Genomic DNA, 21,435 nt, shown 5'->3' on the forward strand with positions numbered 1-21,435 from the left:
GTTTGAAAAATATACGCTTCGGGCAGGAAACGAATTTCATACCCGGCTCCTGATTTTAATATCTGTCAGAGCCAAATGAGATACGGGGAATGGCAAAGCGGAGCGCATCAAAATTTCATTTATTTTTGCCCAAACTTAAATGTCTAGAATGACGACTGAGGGTTCTAATCGTTTTTAAACTTTTTAAGTGTTATTAAAGAATGTTAAATGTACTTTTACGAGTTTTACGTGAAGAGGGTTCGCATTATTGGCTAGATGAATAACTTACAATAGGTAATACATATATAAGTATACATTTATTTAATTATTTAAACATTTTGCACAAATAAAGAAAAATGTACAAATGGCGGACTTAATGCCAAAAGGCATTCTCTACCAGTCAACCATCATCATCATCGTCATTTATATTTTTTAATAACGGGTTTTTTAATGAACAAGGTTAGTAAATTCGACGTCCTAAATACTGGCCAAAAACTTACCTTTTGCTTAGGAAAAAACAGAATGCCCTTTTTTCCCTAACCATTCCAACAATTGGGCGCAGGTGACTTTTTGGCAGTAAAGCAGCTGCAGTTGTCATCCAAATGTCACCTTTACGATTAATTGGTTGTTCACGTTTCAAACTTAAGAGGTTTCTGGTACGCGAGGTACGTTCTAGATTGCGTGAGGTCAATGTAATTAAAAAATATATATTTTACAATACTTTTATTTTTATCTAAGTATCTTCATTTAGATACATCTTAAATAAAGTTATTCGTGTTTATACTTAATATAGGTACACGTACTTTATACTTAACCTAATTAAACTTAGCCTTCTAAAGGGAAACTCGACATAGTTTTACATAACAGCCCGTTACAGCTGATGTTACCTAGCCATTTGCATTTCCACTTAGGTAAGTTAAAAAAAAAAGATGTACTAAAATCAGTCACTGGTCACACCAGTTACAAAACATTGTTTATAATAGATGAGATTATAAGATCAGCAATAATAATGTAAATCAAGATAATCTTAGGTGATACTTTTTGCACAACGGTATTCATAAGTTACTACATAGATTGGCCAGTCAAGTCATTTTGGCTATTTGCGATATAAAAAACAGTTTACTAAAAATCGACAGACGCACGAAAACGGGGTTTTATGTTGCATTTGATTACATTTATACAATGACTATAATTTTCTATCGAAGCTAAAGAGATAAACAAAAATGGCTTTACATTATTCCAAAAGGATTAATCTAAATGTCAACAGTTTAGGCTCAGCGAGAGATTGACGATTGATACACTGACGAAATAGTTAACTATTCAATCGTAGATTATAATATTCATAATACAGCGTGATAAGGGTCTCAGGTTGTTACAATCAATTGAGGAGTGTCTTTTCAAAAGGGTTTATTTTTTCTGGGAATCTATTTCTAAATTGGACCTTAAGTTTTCTTGAGCAAGGTTCTCTCTAGAAGTACCGCTAAGAAAAAAATAAACCCTTTTGAAAAGACACTCCTCAATTGATCTGCCTGTGTAATACGTCTCTTTTGATACTTTCAATATGACTGAAGGATAGGGTGTTTCATTTTTCCGAATTTTCGATTTTCATCTGACTTTGCTCGAATTCTGGTTCTTCCTGATTAAAAAATATTATATACCAAAAAAAATTAGAATCGGTGAATGTTTAGAGGTTGCACAACATCAACAAAGTTTTCTCAAATAACCAACGACTCTCCATCGGAGAGTAGAAAATGGTTTAAGCGGCTACCATCAAAGCGGTGAGTAGTGTAATACTGAACCTTCTACATATAAATCAATTTTAAAATTAGTAGTTAACATGGATTTTGGTTACTTGATAAATGTTCTAATTAAGATTTTTCAGTTTTTCCACCTGTTTCCAAAGGAAAAGTGGTTTTATCGTGTTTTAGACGCATTATTCCGTTTTTTCATTAGATTTTAGTATCAGTTCATTATATTTTGTTATTAAAAAAATAGATGTATGGGGTTCTCCCTCCACATTTTCAATTTGTGCAACCTTTAAACGTTAATCGATTATTATGAAAACTGAAATAGATAGTTTTTAGAGTGGGGAGACTCGATTGGTGAGCAAAGTCAGGAAAAATATCACAACTTTTTTTTCTCCATACAAAAGTGAAAAACCCTACTGAAGGATAATACTATAGAGGTACCTACATCAAAAAGTTACAGATTTCAGAAAAAAAATGTTAAAAAAACTTGTATGGGGAACGGAATGGGATATTCCATTTTAGAAATTAAGACTTGTTTCGCATTAAAAATTCTCCGAAATTTTTCCCAATTGAAAAGATTCTGAATATCAGTTGCCATGTTTGAAACGTCCACCTATCCTCCCGAGTCCCTGTGGCCTTTATAAAGGATTTAATTCAAATCGAATTATAAATTAAAATGGAATACAAGAGGGTTCCAAATTCAAAGCTGCAATAATGACAAGGTGGACTCAGGAGGCCTTCATAGTCCTATAGTGAAAGAAGGCGAACTTGAGATAAGTGAATAAAGGCGGGCCGCGGCCCGATTACGATTCTCAGATGTTATTCATATCGTACAGCACTTGGGCGATGGTCCGCGAAGCCTCCACGCTGCTAAGCGCTATCGTCGCTAGATGCGCTTCGTATGAACGCAGTTGGCTGGTGACAACAAATAAATATGTTTATTTTCATACCGCTGGAGTGACGAAGCCCAAAAAGACCTGTCCGCCCTCGGAATACCCAACTGGAATAGTCACCTTATTATTTATGTACCTGGTAATGTTTGTCGCAAATAAAAGATTCTTATTCTGGCGTGAAGTGGCGCAGGATAGGGCAGAGTGGCGCTCTCTTGCGTCAGAGGCCAAGATCCTTTTTGGGTCACTGAGCCAGTGATGTATGTATGTATGTATTTTGAATTTTCCTACTGTTATTAAATTTGACACAATTGATGTGATTGCAAAAGTTTTTCATGTTGTTATTATTGACAAAGTATCATAGATTAATAAATAGAAACATGTGTAAGCAAACGTTCATGTAAAGATATCATAAGTGGCATGTTGTGAAGATATATGTAGGTATATTACAAGTTATTTATGTTTGTGTGACTTGTAGAATTATTGTGTACTTTAAAATTTCATATCAAGTAGATCATACAAATAAGAAATAAATATTATACAAAGTAAATAAGGCTCTAAGATAGTAGTACAGATGTAGCGCATAATTATTTTCCATCGTATTTCCTCGGAAATGTTCGTATTTGTCATGCTAGTTCAGTCAATGTCAGTACTTTTTGTACCGAGACTGACTGAAATAGACACGTACGTAAATTTCCATGAAAAATAATTATGCACTATATGTGTACATGTTTTTGTACCCGAATATAGAAGCAGAATTTTGTGTAGATGTAATAATGTTAGTGTTAATAGACTAAGGCCCACTTGCATCATCCCACTAACCCGGGGTAAAGCGGTTAAACCGTTAACTTAGTGTCACATTGTACCAGTAAACATGGTAACTCCAAGTTTAAACGGTTAACCCCGCGTTAGTATAATGGTGCAAGTGGGGCTAAGGCACCTTTGTACGGCTACACACACAAGAAGATTAATTGCGCTTCGTATATATTTATTGAATTTTATAATATGAATGTTTCGATTAATTATTATTTATTATTTAGTAAGTATGTAATTTTAATGTTAGTGTGTAAGATATTTGCTATGCCCTACCAGGGTATCAGTGCCTCTTACTTTGCAAATAACATCTGTGTAATGTAATGTACATGATTATGCAAATAAATAAATACAAATACAAATACATTCTAAATACTTACCGTCGTCCCGTATTGGAGTAAATAACAATATTCCTTAGTATCAGAGCGGCGGTCAGGCGAATGCTCTTGGTGACCGGGCCTTCGTTCTCGTCCTGTCAAACAATGACAAAATGTGTCAAAAGTCGGATCCCTTTGTTTGACATAATTATTAAAAGTCTAAATGTAATGATTGTCAGATTATCACTAGTCATAATTCTGAAATCGTTAACTTATCAGGATTTTCGTAAGGTTGTCCTATAGATAGGTTAGTTTAGGTTTGATTTATGGCAATCCTGAAAAGTTACGCGTTTCTGACAAAATAACAAATTATGAAAGAAAATGCCGGCAAACAATACATTATGACTTAAAATTGTATGGGAAACAATAGACCCGTCAAAAGAACATCGTTATTGTCAGGCCATATATTATCATTTATCGTCCTTTTTGCAATTTAATTAAGTATATTATCATAGTTAAATTAATGGATTCATTAAAGGGTGAATCAACTTTTTCTTGTCACACGTTGCTATGGTTACGGTCTCCTTAGTCACTCTTAAAATTCTAGATTTTTCGTATTTAAATGAACCAAACTTGCATTTTATGGTAGTTATAAGACCTTTCCATAATGGGACATCTACTGAGCATGTTAGTAGAACATGGTACAGCAGTTCTTCTAACAATCTATGCTACTATTGTCTCCTCGCTGATGGGACAGAACAACAACAAGAAATAGTTGATTGAGCCAAATAGAAAATACATAGGTACTTTATAAAATTTAAGAAAAAAGTGAAACGAGATCTAATTAATGCAATAATACGGATTTTAACATGAGATAGGTATAAAAAAGCGGCCAAGTGCGAGTCGGACTCGCCCATGAAGGGTTCCGTATTTAGGCGATTTATGACGTATAAAAAAAAACTACTTACTAGATCTCGTTCAAACCAATTTTCGGTGGAAGTTTACATGGTAATGTACATCATATATTTTTTTTAGTTTTATCATTCTCTTATTTTAGAAGTTACAGGGGGGGGGACACACATTTTACCACTTTGGAAGTGTCTCTCGCGCAAACTATCCAGTTTAGAAAAAAATGATATTAGAAACCTCAATATCATTTTTGAAGACCTATCCATAGATACCCCACACGTATGGGTTTGATGAAAAAAAAATTTTTGAGTTTCAGTTCGAAGTATGGGGAACCCCAAAAATGTATTGTTTGTTTTCTATTTTTGTGTGAAAATCTTAATGCGGTTCACAGAATACATCTACTTACCAAGTTTCAACAGTATAGTTCTTATAGTTTCGGAGAAAAGTGGCTGTGACATACGGACGGACAGACAGACGGACAGACGGACAGACAGACAGACAGACATGACGAATCTATAAGGGTTCCGTTTTTTGCCATTTGGCTACGGAACCCTAAAAACGTTAATGCTAAGAGGGTGCATAACGACACAAAAAGCTTCTTCATTTATACATATATATTGAGGATCACATATAATTAAGTTTTTTATATAAATGATACTGGCACTATTATAGATGATCCCTAATATAAGACGACAAAACCAAAGCAGCATATTTTCAAATAGACATGAATCATCCAATCTAAAGCACATAAATCACAAATAAAAAAATCACCAAGCTATAGGAATTAGAAAATTCTCCCAAGAAACTAAAAAGAAAGAAATAGGAATCCATAAAGAAAAATAACAGAAAAGAGTAAGAATAACATGTAGTACAGAACCTAAAAATACTTTTTGCACTATTTTTCCAACAATAAAAGCAAAGGAGAGGGCTAACTTTAACAGACATATACAACAATTAGAAAAACTATGACAGTCGCGTTTAATATAACTCACCAATATAAAGTAAGTAAATAAAGCAACTGTCATATAATATTATACCCGTCGACCTATCACAGTACCACATATCGCTGACGTAAATCATTGATTTTGATTCACCCGTTTTTTAGGGTTCCGGACCTCAAAAGGAAAAAACGGAACCCTTATAGGATCACTCGTGCGTCTGTCTGTACTTCTGTAACAGCCTATTCTCTCGGAAACTACAGAACCAATTTAGCTGAAATTTAGTACACATATGTATATTAGTGACCCAAAGACGGACATGTAACGTAAATAAATGAATTTTAAACATGGGGGCAATTTTAAACCCTTCCTTCCTTGGCAATAGTTCTGTAGTCGTTTTGGTGTATATAACTGTAAACCTAAACCTACTTCTGAGTAACGCACTATTTATGAACCTCAAAGCGAAGTTGTTGTGTCCTTAAATCCCATCACAGACGGAGCGATAATATACCGGCAGATACCGACAGATACGGCATATACCGACATATTCTACATACTATTTGACAGAGCCCACGCACGAAGCTGTAATATATATTTTGGTATCTGCCGATATCTTATCGCAACGATGTATCGGTCGGTATATTTCGTGTCTCTCAGAATGTAGGTGCTAGACAGAGAGCGATATATATTTTGGTATCTTTCGAGTGTGTGGTGTTTAGCGATACTCGCAGATATCTGTCGGTATCTGCCGATATCGGCCGATATATTATCACTCCATCTGTGATGGGCTTAAATCCGGAACCAAAACGAAATTGTCTGCTTTTCAGTATAAATGTTTTACGTCAGCGATGATTATATAAACGAGGGACAAACACAAAACGGGCTGAGTGTTAATATGTGCTCACCAGTTGCTCCGGCGTGCGACTGACCGCTCGGTGCTGGTCCAAAAGACAACGTTACGTTAGTGACGTCACAGGACGGCCAAGGCCGTAGCCAGTACCAAAGAAGACCCTAAGTGTAAGGCCTGAGTGGACGCTCGAGTTGGGCGTGCAGCGGGGCGGGGCGTGCGGCGTGCATGTTAAACAAATGCAAACGTATAGTAGCGGCCTTAGTGCACGCTGCTCAAAGCACTTGGGAGCTCGACGCCACGCTGCACGCCCCGCCGAACGCTCCCCTTCGAGCGTCCACTCAGGCCTTACACTAAGGCGGTCTTCACGTTGGATGTGTGATAGGCGATAGATAACCTCATAACCAGTTGCTTTTCAGTGAAGGAAAACATCGTAAGGAAACCGGACTAATCCTAATAAGGCATAATTTCCCCTCTGGGTTGGAAGGTCAGATGGCAGTCGCTTTGGTAAAAACTAGTGCCTACGTCAATTCTTGGGATTAGTTGTCAAGCGGTCCTCAGGCTCCGATGAGCCGTGGCAATATGCCAGGATAACGCTAGGGAGAAGAGAGATTTCTAATTGAGGCAGCACCACGTGTTACAGTACTCTAATTTGAACCGTAAACCGTAAAAGTAAAAGACTCAATTTGAAGTCAATCGAGATTTGTTCCGACCACACGGTGACATACTGTCACACACTGCAAATTGAGTCGTTTACCCTAATCATTATGGTTCACTTTAGAAAACTCATGGTGGCATATCGGCCGAATCATACGTCTCCACATTAAATTATATTTTATATTAGATATAGAAGATATAAGGTGCATAATTATTTTCCTTCTTATTTTCACGGTAACGTACGAACATGTCTTGCTATTTCAGTCAGTCTCGGTACAAAAAGTACTGAGGTTGACTGAAGTAGCATGACAAATACGATCGTTTCCGAGACAATACGAAGGAAAACAGCTATGCACTACATATGTAACCAAAAGCTATTTTTATAAAGATTCAATCACCATCGGCTGTAGCATGGGAGGATTTTTATCGCATGTCACTTTCGCACCAATATACTTGTTAAAACGTGACAGGTATGGTGACAAGCGATAAAAATGCGACCATGCTACAACCGCAAGTGAGCTAATGTTTATCAATATGTATGCAGCATGTACAACTCTTACTTATACTCATACTTAAAAGTTTAACTTTTCCATGATAATGGTACATTGTATGGCTACGACCTCGTTTCTGGTACATCGGAGTTATGATATAAGCAAAACTTATTAATTTCAATACCTAGGTGTTAAAAGCGGTGCAGTCTCAACTAAGTAGCTTGTAAATAAATCAGTGTAAGGAAACTTTCCGTGAGATCTATACTATGATCCTATAGGTACAAAATAATTAATTTTCCTAGATTTAACGTGTTACTTTCCATGAGTAATATTTGGTTTCCTTGCACCACAGACAATCCAACCTCTAGACATAGCATAGTCGCGCTACCCCCTCTGCCACACATACGGTAGCGTTATTCCATCTTCGAGTCAATCCCGTGCCGTGATTGGTCCGTGTCTTTGAACGGACCAATCACGGCACGGGATTCGCTCACCTCGTCCCCCCGCAACCCCGTATTTTTGGCAGCATCGGTTTCATGAAAGAATTGGCCTATGCTCAGTCTATAGGTTGGATTGTCAGTGCCTTGCACTGATTTATCAGTTTATTATGCATGTAATACAACAGCATTATTTAAAAACTAAGCATTGTCAACTGCACGGCCGGTCGCTGTCGTCATATAAGTTATAGTTATGATCGTCATGTTCGTCGTTGTCTTGTTTAAATACGTCGTTAAATATGTTGTCGTCGTCGTATTTATCAAAACCGTCGTATGAATCATATTATTTAATTCGTTACGCAATGATAGTCGTGTCGTAGTTGTCATAATCGTTGGGATCGCCAACACAAACAGCGATAAAATGATATATTTATACCATTATATTGCGCGCACGCATTTCGGATATTATTGTCAATCATGTTACTAACTTTTCTATCCTGTCTGTCATTGTATAGAAGATTATCGATCGATAAACTCTGTATAGCTTACTAATCTATTCAATATCGATCCACGCATCGATCGTCAACGTTAACTCTATTAGAACTTACCATAAGCTCCCTCGGGTTGAACATGTCAGCGGCATGTTTGTTCAGGGCTGCGAGAGCAGCGTTCGGCGGGTACCCGAGCACCACGGGCTTGCTCGCTTCCGACTCGGCCGCGGCGTTACGGCGGGAGTTGAACAACGCTTTCAGTGCCTGAGAACGTAAGGGCTCATTTAGACGCTGCGAGAACTCGCATGCGAGTTTCATTTGCGTCATTTGATCAGTCGGCTGAATTGACGTAACCTCAATGGTCCGCAATGTAACTAAAATCGTATACGAGTTCGCGCGCCGTCTAAATGAGCCCTAACTCCAAGTTAGGCTATTGGCAAGGTGCGCAGTCGGTGGAGGGGGCAGTGGCGCTGATCGTCACAAACACAGGTAATCTTATGGAATGTCTGACATTAGTACTAGCGGCAGCCGCTTGAACTAATTTTACTCCATAAGATTTAACGTAGAAAGTCTGCCAAAATGAGGGCAGCACCAGTCGTGCACCTAGCGAATATTGTTACAACGTTTTACAACAATACAATACAAACTGGATTAATTGGAATATTCAAATAATAATAATATGGAATATTCATTTCAAGACAAGTCACATTTCCAGTCCAATTTATGTAATTTGAACCTTAAATCGGAAGGCTAAAGTTTAAATTCTATTGGCGCGTATGTTGTCCACAAATCGTACTATGCCTGGAAAAGAGTTAAACAAAAAAAACAACGGTTTGCACTGCGGGAGTGCCGGCAGAAGTGAAAACTCAATGACATCTTACGTCTTACGTCTTACGCTCTCGCGAGTTCAACATTTTTTTCCCATCACAAAAAGTGCACAGCGCCGCTAAAGAAGTTTTCACTTCAAAAATGTTAATTACAAGAAAAATTATAAATAACAGTTTTGAATGATTCACGGTTAGTTTCACTAGGAAATGAGGGTAGACCGAGCGCGGTCTACACAACTTTGACACCACCCGCTATCTTCAGTTACCCGTGCGTGATACAAGTAAGTGCGTCGAAATATCGGGAGCTCGAAAACAATACAAAAGGTAATCACGTTTCATATCCCGGTCGATATAAGTCTAGTGAAGCATTAATATTATACATATTGATCCGCCATTTTAAATTCAATCAGCCGGGCTAGCACAAGATTGGCGCGACAGTATCTCGCGGCGAGATAGGCTACCCGTCCCCTTTAACCTTTTCCACGCCGTGTCAAACACAAAAGCTGTCACCCAGACGCCACATCATTGAAGTGTCAAAACTGATGTTGAACTTTATGTATATGCACGTAGGTCGATGTTGCTCTGTGGTTTGTGACCGATTAATGTCTTTGGCGTTGAACCTACGGTGCGGATATATCGGTCATTGGCGTCCAAAAGTTTAATTAAGTGTAAGGCCTGAGTGGACGCTCGAAGCGGAGCGTTCGGCGGGGCGTGCAGCGTGGCTTCGGGCTCACAAGTGATTTGAGCAGCGTGCACTAAGGCCGCTCCTATACGCTTGCATTTGTTTAACATGCACGCCGCACGCCCCGCCCCGCTGCACGCCCAACACGAGCGTCCACTCAGGCCTTACACTAACTGTGTAGAGCAGCGGTCGGCAACCCGCGGCCCGTGAACCTGTCACTTGCGGCCCACGAGCCTCCCTGGCTATTTTGTATGTATTATTGACAAACGACAATGTCTGACAAAGTCATAAAAACCGGCCAAGTGCGAGTCGGACTCGCGCACGGAGGGTTCCGCACCATCAACAAAAAATAGAGCAAAACAAGCAAAAATAACAAGCAAAAAAAACGGTCACCCATCCAAGTACTGACCCCGCCCGACGTTGCTTAACTTCGGTCAAAAATCACGTTTGTTGTATGGGAGCCCCACTTAAATCTTTATTTTATTCTGTTTTTAGTATTTGTTGTTATAGCGGCAACAGAAATACATCATCTGTGAAAATTTCAACTGTCTAGCTATCACGGTTCGTGAGATACAGCCTGGTGACAGACGGACGGACGGACGGACGGACGGACGGACGGACGGACAGCGGAGTCTTAGTAATAGGGTCCCGTTTTTACCCTTTGGGTACGGAACCCTAAAAATTAACAAAGTGCGGCCCGCGTCACCTTCGTTAGCTACTATGTGGCCCTTGGCTGCTAAAAGGTTGCCGACCGCTGGTGTAGAGGATAGTACCTGGGGCGAGCAGTGCTTGTCGGTGAGATGGTTGAGCAGCGCGAACGTCCGCCGCGGGACGCGGTCGCAGTCAAGCCAGAGGCACGGGGTCTCGCCGCTCGCGCCGCCCGCGGCGTGCGCGTGCGCGTGCGCCGCGTGCGCAAACACCTCCGACGCGTTTGCGAACGTTCTGACAAAAAATAGTTATTTAACATTTTAAATCAGGCAACAAGGCCCATATTACAAATACCTTACAGACTAACATATATATGCATTTTATATAAACTTAAAAAAAACTAAACACTATTTAGGCGACAATACGGCGTGGCTCCGTTGAATCGTCTGGTCTTTTGTCGGATTCGGCAGTTTGCCCCGGAACCTCCGAAACACGACACCCTTCGGCCAGAAGTCGGCGCACTCGATGGTCCCCTGCAGCGGCCGCGGCACGCGCACCACAAACGAGTTGAAGTGCACGTAGTGTCGTATTTACGACACAAGTGCGGAAAAGAGGAAATTCGAAACGAGTGGCGATAAAATAAAACACGACCGAAGGGATTGTTTTAAATCGACACGGTTGCAAATTGCCTATTCGCACGCGTATCATACAACTTTTACAGTACATATGGCACTTTAAACTTTCCACATACGCACGGAAAGTGCTCTTTAAAGTAGCAGCATACGTACTATAAATATATATCATTATAAATTCGCCTTGTCATGCAATGATATTATATAACCATAGATAGGTTATACTCATACTTGAGGAGCACAAAAAATACTTCCATATTTATTTCTGTGCCTACGAAGAAATCTGTTATTTTTGATTAATTTTCTCATTCCATCCATCTTTGTCACACTCGTTGTTAAACATAAGGCGTCTCTTTCTCTTTCGGTGTGCGGGAGCTCGTTAACACGTGCACATTTATCGCTTGTCCAGCCGCGTCTAAAGGCAACTTGTCCAATTTGTCACAAGTTAAGCGCTTCAATTTTGGAACGCCTATAACCTATCTTGAGTTATAAATCATTGTTGTCATGCTGTCGACTCAACATTCACCAGTGTAAATAGCGTTTCGCCCAAGTATAGTTGAGCATTTTAAAAGTTTTCTGATAACTAGAGCTACTAAGTAACCTCCGGCACCTCAGAAATCCAACTACAAGACAGGGCTTATGTAAAAACTAAAAATGTATCCTTAACCCTTAAATGCATAGTGATGCATTTATACACACAACATAAACATCAAATGTTATGCATTATTAAACAAATTCTATTTGTTCTTGTATATTATTTCAATAGTAAAACTAATACATTTTCCGAATTATTACATAAATTTACGCAGTATTTTAATTTATAAAAGTTACATTTGTTTATAGACGAAATGTCGGAAAACTTGGAAAAACCTGGAAGTTGATGATTTTTAGTATGTGATTTTGGGCAGATTTTTCGGGGATTGTAATTATTTTATATTTACAAATTTTATCATAGGAACATCACAAATAGTGTACCTTTCTGTTGGCAGTTAAGATTTTTCCTATACCCCTTACTAATAGCTATATATTTCCAAAAATATGATTTAGACTATGCAACTTTTAACACTGATTTCCCAGTGAAAATCGATGATATATTTTTTTTACTATTTTTCCTAGAAACGGCAAACAATTATGTGATGATATATATAATAATTTCGGGCAAAACGAAAAAATCATGTATTTAAGGGTTAATCCTTACTTGCCACATCCCCGCCAGTGGCAGATCCACGGCGTGTCATCTTGCGCGTTCTGTACCGGCGTGGGTGGCGGCGTGCCGGCGGGCTTCGGCGTGGCCGGGGCGGCTGGCTTCTGACGACAATACAGTTATGAGAGACCAAAGGTTCCTTACCAAGGTACGGCTGGCTTCTGACGACAATACAGTTATCAGAGACCAAAGGTTCCTTACCAAGGTACGGCAGGCTTCTGACGACAATACAGTTATGAGACCAAAGATTCCTTACCAAGGTACGGCAGGCTTCTGACGACAATACAGTTATGAGACCAAAGGTTCCTTACCAAGGTACGGCAGGCTTCTGACGACAATACAGTTATGAGAGACCAAGGGCTCCTTACCAAGGTACGGCTGGCTTCTGACGACAATACAGTTATCAGAGACCAAAGGTTCCTTACCAAGGTACGGCTGGCTTCTGACGACAATACAGTTATCAGAGACCAAAGGTTCCTTACCAAGGTACGGCAGGCTTCTGACGATAATACAGTTATGAGAGACCAAGGGCTCCTTACCAAGGTACCAAGCGTCACTTACATAGGTTGCAGTCAAGGTATGGAAAAGAGATCACAGAGAGACAAGTGAAGTTTGTAAGGGTTGGTATCCTTTTTAGGGCGACAAATTAACAACGATCCTGGACGTCATCCATACCAATATTATAAATGCGATAGTGTGTCTGTCTGTCTGTCTGTTACCTCTTCACGCTTAAACCGCTGAACCGATTTAGTTGTAATTTGGTATGGAGATAATTCGAGCCCCGGGGAAGGGTAGTTTTTATCCCAGAAATCACCGTTTAAGGGGGTGGAAATTTGTATGGGAAATCGATTAAAAGCAGAATGGGCAAAAATAAGCTACCCAAATTACTAACTCCACGCAGACGAAGTAAAGTAAAGTAAAGTAAAGTAAATCTTTATTTCAGTACATATTTGATATTGAGCATAAGTATTAAACAAAGAGGTTAAGCAAGTACTCGAATAACATAAACCAAGAACAAATTATACATGGTTCCTACACTAGGCAGTGCCTGTCCCGTAGGTAGCCGACACAGTTACGAGTATTCAAACGACATGTAGCGCGTAGTTAACACAATCAGGCTTAGATTATTGCAGGTCATACTTATTAAAACGAAACTTATTTAAAAAATTACAAATAATATTAATATAATCTATGAAGTTAAATATTTATTTACATTTTGAGCTTACTAAGGTGTAGCGAAATGCAGGTGTGTAAGTGCGTGTGTGTGCAAGTGAAGGGGGCGAGTTTGTTTGTATGTATGTTATGTTTGTGTATAGGTGAATAAACTAGTCCATGTGTTTATGCTAGGTATTTCTTCTATCTCCTCATAAGATAGCGTATTTAGCCATGTTTTGAGTTTGCGTTTTAGTTCTGCGATTGAACAATCTTTAAAACTAACGGTTGCACTAACTTTGTTGTAGATGTACGGTTGGAGATATACTATAAATCTTTTAGCGAATGCTGTTTTAACTGTTGGAATGGGAATTTTATACTTTCGTTTTTGCATCATAGCCGAGAGATCTGGCGATTCAAGAACTCTAGCGTGTTCGTTCATCACTACCCGCATAATAAACAAACTACGAACGTTCAGTACCTCCAAATCCCCATACACTTGCTTCGTTGGGTACAAGACTGGCTTCTTAAGAATAACTTTTAGTACAGCACGTTGAGCTCTTTCTAACATAATCATAGCTGTTTTAGCCGCCCCACCCCAAGCAGTTATGCAATAAGACAAAATCGGTTGGCAGATACTAACATAAACAGTGCTAAGAAGCTTTTTATCAGCGGAATTGCGCAGGTTCTTAAATATATATATTAATTTACGTATACGATTGGCAGTGAGTTGTATGTGTTGTTGAAAGTCAAGCTTTTCGTCAAATGTAACGCCAAGATATTTTACCGTTTTAGTCCGACTGATATGTTCACAAGTGCAGTTTGGAATTTGCGACCCGAAGGGGTTGCATCTATGTATCACGATATTTGGCAAGCTAGTAGGCGCGGAAGCTTTAGATTTATGAAAGCATACAAACTTAGACTTGTCAACATTTAATGTAAGTAGGTTATGCTGAAGCCCTTTGGCCACCACTGCCATTCCCTTCTCGGCGGAATTGACAACTTTACTCCACGTGTCTTCATGAAATAGAATGGCAGTGTCATCCGCGTAACATATGACGTCTGCACGATCAATGTTTGCATTAGCTATGTCATTCACGTATAAAATGAAGAGTGTGGGGCCCAAGATACTGCCTTGCGGGACACCAAAATCTAGCTCTACCGCGCCGCTCACATCTTTGCCTATCTTTATTCTCTGGGTACGACCGGTCAAATAACTCTGAAACCAGCTTAGAGCGGTACCCCTAACCCCACAGAGCTCCAGCTTTTTTAACAGTATAGGGACAGAAACAGTGTCAAACGCCTTCGCGAGGTCCAAAAATACTCCCAAGCAGGCCTTACCGTCATCTAAGTATCTTGAGATGAGCTTGGTCATGAGCTCCACAGCATCAGCAGTCGACCTCTTTGCTCGGAATCCATATTGGCATTCAGAAAGGATATTATTTTTTTCTAAGTAATTCACTAAGCGCCTGTTCACCACTTTCTCTAAGAGTTTAGAAAAGGCTCCCAGCAAAGAGATCGGTCTGTAGTTGCTAGGATTAGATTTAGGACCGGATTTGTGGATAGGAACAACAGCAGAAACCTTCCATTCTTCAGGAAAAACTCCTTCAGATAGGCTGAGATTAAAAATATGAGTGAGAGGTACCGCTATTATACTCTTAAGAACCTTAAGTAAGCGGTTAGTTACCCCGTCAATGCCTGGTGCACTGTCTGGTTTTAAACCGTTGATGAGGGATTCTACTTCAGCTACGTCGGTAGGATACAGGAATATAGATTGAGCAGATGATACCCGGACTGAGGTCTTACTAGCTAAATTTTCCTGCGTGCTATTGAGAGACGTTAATATATTACCAGCAAGACAACGGCCCACACTTGAGAAGTATTCATTGCATTGGTCTAGAGATTCAGTTACTGAGTTCTTAATGTGTGTGAGTTCCAAAGGTATTTTAGCAGTTTTCCTGGTATACGTAATGGTTTTAATAGTATTCCAAAGCTTTTTTGGGTCATTTTTACTTTTTTCCAGCTCTAACGATTCGTATTTGTATTTTAAATTCTTTAGTAAATTATTATAAAAGTTTTTGTACCGTGTATATATCAGCTTTAGGCTTTCATCGTTAGGGTTGTTACGATATTTTGCATGCAGACGATCTCGGTGCTTGGAACATCTAATTAGACCCGGAGTCATCCATGGCTTGATAGCGAATTTGGAACGACTAACCTTAACCTCAGTAGTGTGTTTGTGAATGACACTGCAGAACAACTCGTTAAAAGCTTGAACCGAATCATTTACAGAGATCGAACTGGTCACCCGACTCCAGTCCAATTGTTTTAGCTCGTCCTTAACGGAGGTAAAATCTATTTTGTTGGACTGACGCCGTTTTTGGACCGGATGCGCTATTTTAGTTTTTATCCCTGCAATCACCATATCGTGATCAGTGACGTTTGACTTACACACTACTGACGAAGCATGATAACGAGATGAAACGTGGATGTGGTCCAAGCAAGCGGCACCTCTAGTAGGTTCATTTACAGTCGGGATAAGACTTAGTTCCGCAATTGAGCAAAGATAATTTGCGCGAGTAGTGAGATGATTTGAGTCTACTGATAGAGTATCGATATTTATGTCCCCGGCTACTATCTTACAATGCGATGTTTTGATGGATGTGATTACTGAAGCGAGTGAATTCATGAAGACTGAAGTGTCAGGAAAGGACGGAGAGCGGTATATAGCAACAACACTAAAATTATTCTTCACTGTCACCAACAGACAATCAGCTTCATCAACCTTTGGTTCCGTTGCTTGCGCTGGCCATCTGTTGTGCACATAGACGACAACTCCTCCCGCTTTATTAGTGATTTTTTGAGTCCTAAAAGATTGATAACCATCTATTTGTGGTATGATTGAACAGTCGTGAATCCAGCATTCCGTTAGAACTATTACGTCAATAGTCATATTAAGTCTTAGTAAAAGAACTAGAAACTGATCAAAGTTTTTCTGCAAACTCCTAATGTTTAAGGTAATAATTTTGACATTAAAACGGCTATCTATAACGGTATTACAGAGCTCTGGGAGTTCTACAGAAAGGCAAGTTGGTTCCTGAGAATCAAGATCACGTAAAATTTCTGACTTACCCGTTATCAAAAACTTTGAAATGCGATTTTATTCCGACGTTAACGTTAACTTGCCTTCGACGTTTCGAGGAGCAGTTGGATATGCTGTGGGAGTAGAGGTTGATTGCTGGACTAGTTATGTGTGTGTGTAGTGATATGTATGTGTGTGTGAAACTTATAACTAGTAATGTATGTAAATTTAATGTTCTATATGTCCCTTCCATCGGCCAACTGGGTGTTTTGAGGATCTTCGCTCCGTTCCTTGCTGGGGATGGTGGGTGCTGGTCCTGGTCCATTGAGGATACGAGTAATGTCGGCATGTGTTCTAACATTAATTGCCGCCGCTCCTTTTCCTCTTCCTTCACACTTCTTGACAAAAATTTTCCCTCCTGTCGTCCAGCAAAACTTATACCCAGCCTTTTCTTTAAATTGTATCCGACATTCACGAAATAAAGTTCTCTGTTCGCGGGTTAGCCGTTCGTTGAAGTATATGGTTCTTAAAGGTCCCTCAAGGTTGATGTCCTTAGTAGTTAAGCGCTTGGATTTCGCTAACTTTAGGAATTGATCACGAGTGTTGCGTCGGCTAAATCTGACCACCAGCGGACGAGGTTGGTTGTTGGGTCCATTTTGTTGTTGCCCTACGCGGGACAAGAAGTCAATGTCCGGGTCCGAAAGTTTCATGCCTGCCATCGCAGCTAACATTAGGAATGAATGGTGCGGATTTTCTCCCGTTACTTCGCTTAGTCCTTGGATCTCAATGTCGTTTCTCAGCATAGCTTGGGAATGTGATTTAAGCTGCTCCTGCAGTAATTCATTTTCCGCTTTGAGTTCCGATACAATAGCAGCTTGATCTTCAACCGCTTTTATCCGGGAGTCGTATGTGGCGAGGGTATTTGCGTGAGTAGAAAATTGTACTTGCAGGTTGTCGGTAACCGTTTTTAGCTCTTCAACTACCTCCGCCTTTTCCTCGACGTGTAATAAGCGGGATTCAAGTGTAGACACGGTCGCACCAATGCTCTCGAGTCTATGCTCGCACTTACGCACGGTTGTAATCGCTACATCCAGGTCCGACCGCATGCTATGGATGTCTTGCCTGAGCAGTGATATTTCTTCTGCCAGCTTTGTTAAAGGGGAGCCGGTTTCCGGATCCGACGCTAGGTCCCTATCCGAAACGCCTGTAGTTGACCTATCGGGGTGCGTACCAGTGCTGATCTGCTGGCCTCGTACAGGAGTGGCCGTATTATCGCCACCTTTTTTTAGAGAGCACTGACAGTCCGGACATATCCATGTGTTTACTGTGTGTGTCTGCATGTTTTCGATTCCTACGCAAGCTAGGTGATAAAGTTTTCCACAGTTACGCCCGGTGCAGGTGATGTACTTCCTGTCCGTGATGGGTTTGGGGCATCCTGAACAGGCATTTTTATTAAGTTTCGGCGGCATTTTAATGTCCTCTGCACCAAGGTCGCAGCGATAGGTAAACGACAGCTAAGCGATAGTATCGCTAAACGCACGGGTCTCGTGGTACGGGTCGATAGGAGCGAGCCGCGGCAGCGATGACTCACACGCGCAGCGGTGCACGGTATTAGATGGGGTAGAAATTAATAATTTTAAAAATGTTTTTGCTTGTGGCTCTGCAATTACTGCACTGATTTTAAGTCTGTTTTCACAATTATTACGACTAATTTATACATTTTAACACTGTCACTTTTTTATTCACATAACATTAGATTTTACGCACAAAAAAGGATAAAAGTACGGAGCGATTCAGCGGTATGTGTGTCTTGTTAACAGTCCGCGCACGACCAATCGTCGACCAAAGTCGCGGGCAAAAGCTAGTATTTTTATAAAGTTAAGCTAAAGCTTTAAACTAAATGTCCTGTTTTTAAGACGTCAGGTCGTAGTTTCAATGTAAACATAGTACCCTGAATAGCATCATTTCCATAAATCTAACCAAGGGTCCCGATTTTATCATTGGCACATTTTCAGTCTATATATTTAACTTAAAACAATTTAATTTTATTCCACGAAGGTTTACCTCTGGCGTCACAGGTTGGTTGATAACCACTTCGCGATCTCCTATTTTGGTGTTCCCGACCATAACTGGTTGCCGGGTTATCACTTGTCGCACTTGCGGTTGTGCAGCTGGCTTCTGGGGGCAATTAACGCTTTTAGCCATTTACTTATCCATATTTAACATACATAAGAATAAAACATTAAAAAAAATATTTACTCTAATAGTTAATGCAAATCTTAGTTTATGATGTTCATAGAATTACTCAAAAAAACAACGAGATTTCCAGTAGTCATCATCTTCCTCGCGTTGTCCCGGCATTTTGCCACGGCTCATGGGAGCCTGGGGTCCGCTTGGCAACTAATCCCAGTAATTGGCGTGGGCACTAGTTTTTACGAAAGCGACTGCCATCTGACCTTCCAACCCAGAGGGAAAACTAGGCCCGTATTGGGATTAGTCCGGTTTCCTCACGATGTTTTCCTTCACCGAAAAGCGACTGGTAAATATCAAATGATATTTCGTACATAAGTTCCGAAAAACTCATTGGTACGAGCCGGGGTTCGAACTCGCGACCTCCGGATTGCAAGTCGCACGCTCTTACCGCTAGGCCACCAGCGCTTTTTTTTAACGAGATTTCCAGTAGTATTTATAGAAAATATGGGAAATCCGAAATCTGTATTTTATTAATCTTTAATAAAACAAAACATAATCTTAACGAATAAAATGCACTTAAAAGCAATTAAACACTGCCAATAAGTCCACCTAACTACCTAATGGCAAGGAAATTGGCTATCAAAATACATATTTTGATTCAACCAAACTAATTCAGTGTGTAAAAATATAAAAATATCCCACCGTAGTCTTAATTACACTAGATTTATCTTCCGGCGCCGGCTGGTTGACGCTAACATTGGTAACCACCTGCGGCCTCTGTGGTTGCTGTACCACCCTATGCACCCCTTGCTTCATCGGCGCGTTCATAATAATCTGCTGGTTGCTAGACACTATAATTTGCTGGTTGCCCGGAATAATCTGAGGGCTACCCGTCACTATCTGGTTGCTCGTCGACGTGCTTATTAAAGCCGGTGGTTGTTTCTGGGTAACCATTAGTGGTTGGTTGACGATTTGCGCTTTATGTGGTTGGGGCTGCGTGGTTATTATTGGTTGCTGGCTCGCTGTCAGTTGAGGGGCGTTCTGCTAAAAATAAATATCGGTTTTATAAACGAATAAATTACATTGGTTAATAACTACAAAGCCATTACCAACTAATGAAGATGTCACCATGAACGCCTTAAACCAAAACCAGAAAGTACCCAACAGAAAACGAAATGTCCACAAGCATTTAGAAAAATTCAGTCAACCGATATTTTTACAATACATATATTCTAACTCGATTACAATTGATTCATGTAATACGTATGAATTTGGTTGAAATTCTACCCTTTTTCATGCAGCCTAGTTGTACACAGCCTGTATACCTACACAATAATGTCTAAATACGTATAAAATATTTATCGACTTGATGCTACTTTTTTGACAATTATTATTGCACACATATAAGACAGCACAAATTATGCATGCTTTATTGCACAATCTAATATACTATTATAATACTCTTTGGATTTCTCAACTATATGCACACTTACAGCATGTTCAAATAACCTACATATACGTAATACTTAAAATTAATAATAGTAGACCAGTGAAAGAATAAACACATTTTGGTTGCCCTGCTTCCATTTTGCTAAAGCTCATACCTTTTCAAAGCATTCACATTCCTTAACAGTCACTCCATGAAAACTGACCTAAAACCCATTCAACCTGTCTCGTCTTGTTCGGTACAAAACTGCCTAACCTCACTTTATATATCATTGACGTATATGTCAGGACGGGCCTTACGGGCACTAAAAATGGGACTAGTTCAGCGGTGTTCTCACGAATTCGAGCCAATCGTGCAGTCTAACGCAACTAGTTGCGACCAATCGCACGCGTGATGCGATCTCATCAACCAATCGCGTTGTAGCGGTGTCACACCGCTGTACTGAACCCATTCATGCCCAATTTTTATTGCCCGTAAGGCCAGTCCTGAGATATACGTCAAAGTTATAAATATACTCAAAAGGACACTTTGTAAAGAAGAAACATAAAGCTTTTAAACTATCAAATAAACGAAATGCATACGATATTTTTTTTTAATCCAATTGAAAAGATTTTAAGTGGTATGTATATTGCGTGAGGCGAGAAAGTGTGTTACAAAATAAGACACGTAATCGCTAGAAGTAGCGATTTATACTTCGTTTTAGGATTAGGAATAACTCCGCAAAAGTAAGCCTGAGGATTTTTATCAGGCACTTCATGCGGTATAATAATGAAATAATTTAACTAGCACAATTATTGTACATTAATTACTTCAAAATTTTCCGCGTATATTATTATTTTGAACCTGATGCTTATTTCTGCGGAGTTATTTTTAATCCTAAGTAAACCGAACAATACAATGTCATATGATTGTACATTTTCTGGTACAACTCTCTACATATTAAAGTCGATAAACAATACAAGTTAACCTTTTCGCCGCCACGCCAATGAAGTAATAAAGTGTCATCAGCGCCATGTCAAAAATTGCTCGTATACAAACCTGACCAAAACTA

The 21,435-nt window shown here is 39.7% G+C and overlaps 1 protein-coding gene across 1 annotated transcript in view; it reads right to left on the reverse strand.

The window, feature by feature from the left end:
• Positions 1 to 2,499: 2,499 nt before the first annotated feature.
• LOC134654588 (AT-rich interactive domain-containing protein 2) overlaps positions 2,500 to 21,435 on the reverse strand; it is a 48,906-nt gene continuing 29,970 nt past the window's right edge. Inside the window, exons 29-36 of the mRNA XM_063510057.1 lie at positions 19,640 to 19,981; positions 18,809 to 18,919; positions 12,505 to 12,614; positions 10,800 to 10,968; positions 8,635 to 8,781; positions 6,500 to 6,532; positions 3,811 to 3,902; positions 2,500 to 2,642 (exon numbers count right to left, since the gene is read on the reverse strand). Coding sequence (XP_063366127.1) covers positions 2,540 to 2,642; positions 3,811 to 3,902; positions 6,500 to 6,532; positions 8,635 to 8,781; positions 10,800 to 10,968; positions 12,505 to 12,614; positions 18,809 to 18,919; positions 19,640 to 19,981 — 1,107 coding nt within the window. The 3' untranslated portion in view covers positions 2,500 to 2,539. The remainder of the gene's footprint in view (positions 2,643 to 3,810; positions 3,903 to 6,499; positions 6,533 to 8,634; positions 8,782 to 10,799; positions 10,969 to 12,504; positions 12,615 to 18,808; positions 18,920 to 19,639; positions 19,982 to 21,435) is intronic.

The sequence above is a fragment of the Cydia amplana genome, chromosome 15 (genome assembly GCF_948474715.1).
Source record: "Cydia amplana chromosome 15, ilCydAmpl1.1, whole genome shotgun sequence".
In the NCBI taxonomy this organism is placed as follows: Eukaryota; Metazoa; Arthropoda; class Insecta; order Lepidoptera; family Tortricidae; genus Cydia; species Cydia amplana.